General features: G+C 27.6%; 1 protein-coding gene across 1 annotated transcript in view; it reads left to right on the plus strand.

Annotated features, from left to right (window-relative positions):
• Window positions 1-6,972: 6,972 nt before the first annotated feature.
• The window catches only part of LOC106785333 (unconventional myosin-Ie-like), a 16,489-nt gene continuing 14,967 nt past the window's right edge, over window positions 6,973-8,494 (plus strand). The window contains exon 1 of the mRNA XM_014745707.1: window positions 6,973-7,463. Within this exon, the coding sequence (XP_014601193.1) occupies window positions 7,461-7,463 (3 nt within the window). The 5' untranslated portion in view covers window positions 6,973-7,460. The remainder of the gene's footprint in view (window positions 7,464-8,494) is intronic.

Here is an 8,494-nt window from a genome sequence, read left to right on the forward strand (position 1 = left end):
CTATCGTGATCATACACACAAATCGTACGGTCAACGAATAAAGAAGATGATAAAATTGAAAGAAAGAAATAAAAAAGAAAAAAAGATAAAAAAAAAGAAGAAGACCGGCGGGGCGGGGGAGAGGAAAAGATGGAAGTAATAAAATAAGTGCGGCCACTATTATACGGCGACCTTGGTTCGATCAGAACAATGCTCTGCAAATTGTAAAAAATAAAATAATAATCTTAAAACGTATGTCAATTGGAATATAATATAACTTTAGATATATATATGGAATGAAGAATGAGAAAAAGAGAGATAAAGAGAGAGAAATGTGTATACGAATTAAGAAAGAAGTGAGAAGTATGTTTCGATGAAGATTTAAACGTGAAAAATAATTTAACGATGATTAAATTAAAAATTGAATGAATACGGGGAGAGTGGAAGGTTTTTACAAAATGAACGATATCATATTTTTTCGACAGGAAAAGAAGTAACAAAAATATATGCAAATTCATTTGCAACGTATTTAAAAGCTTTCCTTTTAAATAACATTGAGATAAATTTGTGTCTTTAATCGTTATCGTTAATTATTGTTTCTTGATTTTGTTTGAAAAAAAAAACAATTATTTTCGAAATTAAAGAAAGAAATAAAAATGTCTAACTTATCGATAGTCGAAGTATCGTTCGATAAGAACGATAAAGAAACTAAGAAGAAAATAAAACAAGAGAGAGAGAGTAAAAATTAGATCGTAGTTTTACGGATAGATGGCGACAGTGTCAAAAATCAACGATGAAAAGAAGAAAAAAGAAATAAATACAAAATAAAAATGAACAAAAATGAAAACCCATTTTTGCATGATGCGTCTACTTTAGGTTTCTTGCTGAAACATCAGCGACGTTCAATTGTCGACTGATCCGTATCACCGACCAAACTCTCACAGAAAGAAAAACTAATGTTTCTTATCGGGATAATCCGCGCTTGGTGATAGCAGCCAGTCACAGCTCGCGGATATATCCGCTCTTACAATTAGATGCAAATGGGTTAATCAAGAAAAGAAAGAAGACGGACGAATGTGTTTGATTAGCGTTTGTGTGTGTGTGTGTGTGTGTGCGTGAGTGTGTGCTTGGTGAACGATTAGAAAAGTAAATTTAACAAAAGTGTGAGTTTTAATTTATATATATAATAACCCGGTCAAGTTAGAGATGCAAGGTTATCAAAATTCGCATAGAGCTGAAAATTTTAATTTGAATTTTTGTTAGCACAAGTATAAGATGATTACGAATAATTCTCCCCAATTTCTTCAAATTCACACCGCTTTCATCATTTCCAATATAGTACCATTTTTTATTATTAAATAGTATTGAATTAAACGGAATCACAATAGATCATAGAATAGGCCTACCGGGGAAACCACGTTAAAAAAAAAACGCGTCAAGTACACTACCTCACAGGTGGAGTGGAAACGTGTGCATATTATGAACAATACAACTTTTTCAATCGTTATATCTCAGAAACGGTGACTCTTAGAAGAAAAAGTGTTGAAATAAGTTTTATAGATAATTGCATGATCTAAATTTTTTAATCTGACCTATTTTTATGATAAAACTTACTGTTTGCCTGAAAAACGCAAAAAACACATATTTGTGAACTTTTTAAATAAATAATAAATTTGTTTGCAAATGTCGAATCGATGGGGATTTTTCACATTTTATTTACAATGTTGTTCCGAACATTCGTACAAATTAACCTTACCCCTATTTTTGGGCTAACTTGACTGGGCTATAAGAGAGTGTTTTAAATATAAAATTAATATAATATAATAATATATATAATATAAGAAGCTTCGATACTAATGAGAGATTGAAAATAAAGAAAATATTTATGGTCGATTGATATTTCGCGTTCACAAATTGCTCGGACTTGCGTTGCTTTTCTAGCTTACACACGTGTGTGTGTGTGTGTGTCGGTAATTATGACAATGGACTAACAATAAAGTCTAACAAATTAATTTCGATTTATTTTATAATATAAATAATTGTAATATGAAAATAAATCATCAAAAAAGATTTGTATTAATTCTTTGACTTATTTATTGGTACACTGTCATAATTATCGGTACAATGATCATGATCCTGCCGTGAGTATTACCGTACGTGCATATGAATTGCGAACAATGGTTATATATGTATTTATTTATTTAATTTTAAATAAGTTAATTTTGAATTCTTATTATTTTTACCGCGTTAATAGCTAAATGAACAAGTATATGAAGGATTTACTAGAAAAATGTTTAAATAGATATTACACCGAGGACAATGTGAGGATAAAAATCGTAATTATTTCCTGACAAAAAAATACATATACATACAAAATAAAATATTATTTGACATTAATTTGTCGAAGGAAAAAATAGAAGGCATGGATTCTAGGATTTTCTTTGTAGAAAAAGAAAAAAAAAAGTTTGGGTGTTTCTTTTATTCTATTTTTATTAATAGAAAAAAATGAGACAAGAGGGAAGAATCGAAAAAAGGTGACGATATTTTCGTCGTTTAATCGCGTGTAAATTAACAAATCTTTGATAACGCAAGTGCGTACCCCGCTAATCCCTTCTTTTGGATTGCGCAATCAATATTACATTAATAAAAAAGAAAAACAAACAATAAAAATGACAAGAGTTAAAGATTTAAATTTTCCCCTGCATTGTGCCGAGGATTTTGTCGAAAGGTTAAGAAAAGTATGATAGAAAATGTTCTAATGTAAAAGAAAAGAATTAGATTGTCGAAACGAAATGAAGAAAAACGTTGTTTAAAAAACAAAGAAATAGGGAAAAATGTAATAAACACGATAGTTAGTAACTTTTGTTCCTTCTTCTACGACTTTCGTAAGCAAATTTACAAATGAAATTTTATTTATTTATATTTTTCCTTTTACTATTATTATTATTATTATTATTATTTCAACAAACGAATATTTTTCTAATTCTAGATTATTTTTTATATTAAATACAATGAATATTTATCGTGAAAAATTTCTTTTTATTCGCGCGGACGGTTTGAAAGTTTTTAAAACACGGAAACAATTATTTTCGGTCGAATTCACTTCTATTTATAAAAAAAAAGAAATAAAAGTTGTTTTCTTGTTGTAGCTTAAAATTTTTCAACCGGCCATCGTATATAATAAAATGTTGATCTACAAATAAAAATAATGAACAAATAAACGAATCAATAACGGCTGTTTTATCCAAAAATAATTCATACTTTTATCTTAATCTGTTTGTTTTTTTTTTTTAATTGAAAGAAAAAGAAAAGACCAACATTGTAATATATTTTATAGCGGATACATTTGAATAGGTTGAAAAAAAAAAAAAGAAAAATGTTGTTCTCCTCCTAAGGATGTCGTTGATAGAAAAAAAGTGGAGAGAAAGAAAGAAAGAAATAAATAGAGAGAAAAAGGAAACAGAAAAATAAAATAAAGAAAAAAAAGGCTGATGATCGATCGCTTTATTTAATTACGATCACAAAAATAGATCGGAGATAAAAAAAGAACGATAGAAATGTTCTCCCCGAGGTAAAAAAACATTTTTACGAGAGACGACTCTTTTTGATTAGACTTATTGTTAGACAAATGAGCGAAATTAGGTTTAAAAAAGAACAAAAAACACTTGTAATGTAAGTATAGTATGTATCTATTACGAGAAGAGAAACGCTGCGCGATCCATTGTAATGTAAGATCACATAAATGACATGAAATAAATGAGGAAAGTAAATCTTTTTCATTTACAAAAAAAAAAAACAAAATTCCGAATGCATTATGTACATTCCTGGCATTTTTGTTTATGCAATTATCCTTTGTTACGTATCCTTAATTAATTTTATTATTAATAATTATTCAAAGATATGACTATTATTTTATTATTACATATTATTGTATAATACTTATAGGGTGGTCCATATTATTTCATTCATTAGGATGTCCTATGAATGGTGGTACAAGCTAGCATGAGTTGGGAGAATATAGAGTAAAATGTGTTCATATTATATAATTAAATTTTGTTTTAACGCAACTCTATACTCGCTTGTACCATTAGATACAAGACACCTTATATATTTGTGTAATATTTTCATAATAAAATATTCTATTTTGAGATATATTTTTTTTTACTATTTTAAGTAATATATAGTATATAATATTTCAATCATTTTATTTTATTAAATAATATTGAAAAATATTATTATTATTTCGATATGTGTGTGTGTGTGTGTGAAATACTAAAATTTAATTGATAAAAATACAGTAGTAGTAGTAGAATGAAATACTATATATAATGTTATTTAGTTATATATATATATAATTTATATATTAAAGATGTTTTTTTCTAATATTTAATAGATTAAATAATATAACATTAAATTTGAATATATATTAAGTTGCAATATATTTAGGCGGTTTGAAAGGTTTCGAGCCAAACTTCTATTCACAGCTGTTCAACTAATCCCACGTATACTATTTCATATATTTACATATTTATCATATTTTTAAATATATAAATATTACATTAACAAAATAGAGCTGACTCAAAAGTTTTCTAAAATGCAATATATGTAATATTTGAATCGAGTGTTATTGCATGTAGGTAAATAAATGGGAAATTGTAGTCAAAGTTTCTGATTGAAATGACGGTAAGACGCATAAGAAATGTATTCATCGAGAAGTTAGAGAAGGTGGGAAGACAAATGTGTTTTCAAAGGAATGCACCAGAATTATATAGTATTCAGTGCAATAACCCTAACAAACTTTACGAAAGCCGTAAAACGGCAGAAAGAGGTGGGCATCGATCGATCGATATCCGTTGCTTTTCACGTTGCTGCGGTTTTCCGATCCTATTGTATCGTCAACTTGATGTGTTGCACATTTATAAAAGATTTCGTTGCGACCTCTATTTCATTTTTATTTGATCACTACTTTTCTACTGAAAACAACTAAAAAAAAGATAAGTAATTGGATTCCCCCCTCACGAAACGATATTTCATCGTAAAATAATTTTCAAAAGTTTATGAAAAAAGAGGATGCAAGATTTAAGAATTTTATACAAATAAAAATAATAATAATAATAATAATAATAATATTTAATTTGTAAAACATACGTAAAATAGTAAGAATTTCATCAAAACTAAATGATAATTAAAAAAAAAAAAAAAAGTAAGAAAAATTTAATACGAACAAAAAAAAATCATAAATTATTCTAATTAAATTTTGGATTTTCCAAATCGATCAAAATGATATCAACGGAAAGTTTATTATAAACAGTAAGTAAAATCAATGATAAAATCTAATCGATTAATAGCAACAGCAATATGTTTACATTTCTAAATCGGTTATAACAAAGTATGTATTATCAACAATAGCAATAATCGACGATAGACTTTATCGAAATAACTATAAAATATAACCAATGAATCATTAATTTGTGTGCCTCAACTAACATAAGATTATGTCGCACTATTTGAATATTCAAGAATAAACATAATCTTGAACGGTGTACGTTAAAGTGTGAGTCATCTTACTAACATAGTCGTCGTCATCTTTCCTTGGTTTTTTTTTATTTCTCTTTTTTTTTTTATCTTTGAGATAGCTCTCTCTCTCTCTCTCTCTCTCTCTCTCTCTCTTTTTTGCTGATTTTGTCTGTGAAGAACGTTTCACGGTCATGAAAAAAAAGATTGACATAGAGAAATATTAAAGTCATGTATTTTTAGATCATTCGGTGACAAACAAAACGGAAATATTCGGACAAAGTTTTTGATAGTAATATTGTATTAAATTAATGTAAAATTTATTGATATTGCTTGAAATTATTTGTTACTTTTGTAGGAAAATCAATTTAATATAATATAAATATAAATTTAAAAATTAAGGAATTAAATATATCGATCTTATTAATTAGTTTGATATTATATCGATAATTCATATAGATAAGACAATTCATATCTTATAAAATAATTATTAATTATATTTTTTCTCTCTTGTTTTTTTTTTTTAATAGATGGTTGTATAAATTATTTTTATATTTTTGTAAGGTATTATTATATCGATTATTATTTTACTCCTTAATTTGATACGTAAGATCATAATATTGTAGTAGTCTCGTTAATTAAGAGATAACACCGTTATACATACTATTTTCTGTACATCGTGTGTCACTTAAATGCATTGTACGATATCGTTATAATTACCGTTAACGGTAGCCAGTTGCACTGCTAGTCGGACAACAATTATATTCTTTACAGCGGAAGTGTTTTGACGATTTCACCAAAATTACTGTAAATTGTACGCGTTTCTTTCCTGAAAAAAAAGCAAATTTTAACTTTATGAGAGCAGAAAGGAAAACTAATGTCATAAATTATTGAAATTTTATATCAATCGTCATTTTGAAATCTATCGATATAAATCGATCCATAAGTATTCGTTAAAAATATACGTTAAATCTATATATCACATAATTCATTTTCAATTAATCCATTCGACAGTTCTAATATATTATTTATCATAATTACTGAAAAATATTATTACATTTTAATGTAATTATTACATTTAATTCTAATCAATCTATTTGACGGAAAATCGAAAAACACCAAAGCAATGTAACATTCACGTACACTCGTACGTAATTAAGTTCTTCCTAATATCGATAGGATGATTAAATAATTAAAATATCATATGTTTTATTTCAAACAAATTAAATAGATATTTCTATATCGATATAGCACTACTCGATATAAATTTTATATTTATGATATTTAATAAACAAATAAAAGGAAACTGAAAAATTATTATGTAAAAAACAATATCGACTAAAAAAAAAGAAAAAAAAGTACAATAATGACATGACAGATGGTGACGTATCAATTGGCAGTCATTTAGTTCGTACGTGACCCATCAGCGGCGGTAGTGTCGCGTTGAGCGGTGTTCTATACGATCAGTGTGCAACGAACTATAGTGGGAGTAGGATCGTTTCGTGTTAATAAAGCTGCGCTGACGGTAGCGCACGCGTGCGCTTACGTTACCTTCTATACACACATCTTCCTTCCTTTTTTTTTCTTCTCCTACATGTTCTCCTCTTCAGTGCGTTGTCCCTTTCGTGTTACATATATATATTATACATGTGTACACATATATTTAAATATGTATAGGTATATGTACCTAGCTGTTGCTTGCACGTGTATAAGTGAGTTCGACGATCGAATTAACTCGACGGATCTTTGCTATTAAACTTTATATATATATCACAAATTGTGTTAATCTGCTACAATTTTTATTCGGATCTGATTTTTGATCTTGGAATCATATTGAATGTGATCAGGAAGGAAGAAGCAGTTAATTTTTTTCATTTTTTTCATTTATTCACGGAGAAAGTGTCTTCTATTCTTCGCAGAAACACGCGTGGCACTTTTTCAAGGAGTATTCGCGTTAACTCATCAACATGGTAAGTGATCGAAATATCTTTACTTCTTTTTTTACTTTACACATTCGTAATCATTTTGTAAACTTAGTTATCACTTTTACGGGTTTCTTCTTCTTCTTTTTTTGTTAGAAAAAAAGAGTTTTGCGTTAAACTGACTATACCACGAATTCAACTTTACTCTGTTTAATTCGAATGTAAAAATCTAATCTAAACAGCGTCCGTTTAATCAATTCCTATTTTCAATCTGCTTTATACCAAATTTTATCTCAACGATAATTTAATATTCAATACGTTTTGTATTAACTTTATTGGAAAAATTATCATTGGAAAAATTATCATTGGAAATTATCGCATTATTATTACATTTGTGTAGCTCGTATATGACCCATGTAAAATGATCGAAAAACAATTGTATACAAAACGTGTTAAGAATAATTTGTTTGTTTAAAAAGAAGAAGAAGAATAATCGATCAGAAAACGTACACGAATATATGCAATTGAAAGAACGATGAAAAAGAAGAGAAAAAAAAAAAAGAATAATTATAATATAAAATACTATGGATAGAACGTTAGAAAATCAATGTAATAATACAGGTGAATCAAATTTATTCGTTTTGTTCGATCGACAGAATGACGTACAGGTAGAGAGTACAAAAGTTTCTACTTATATGCAGCTGTTTCCGCGATCGGAAGCCGTGCAGTGAATTCAATGCCCGGTTTTGTTGGATTTAGTTTAGTTAGTCTCTCTGACATATGTAAGTAAGTGTACATTTCAAAGTGAAAAATTATACAAGATTTTGAGAAATCGTTCGTTTTACGAGAATTAAAATAGATCTATATGTTCATTTGTATAATATGATCGAAATTATTTCCAAGAGATATTTTCTTCTATAAACGTGTCCGATTATTGTAAAATACGAATTATTATTTTTTGTGTTTCGCATGGTGAAATGTCAACACATATCAAATACGTCGATGAAAGATTGAATATTTAGGTTTTTATTCTTATATATTAATATTCATTATATATTATATTACTTTCAATGGAGTCA

This window comes from Polistes canadensis, unplaced genomic scaffold (genome assembly GCF_001313835.1).
Source record: "Polistes canadensis isolate GaletaPanama2010 unplaced genomic scaffold, ASM131383v1 scaffold_48, whole genome shotgun sequence".
Lineage (NCBI taxonomy): Eukaryota > Metazoa > Arthropoda > Insecta > Hymenoptera > Vespidae > Polistes > Polistes canadensis.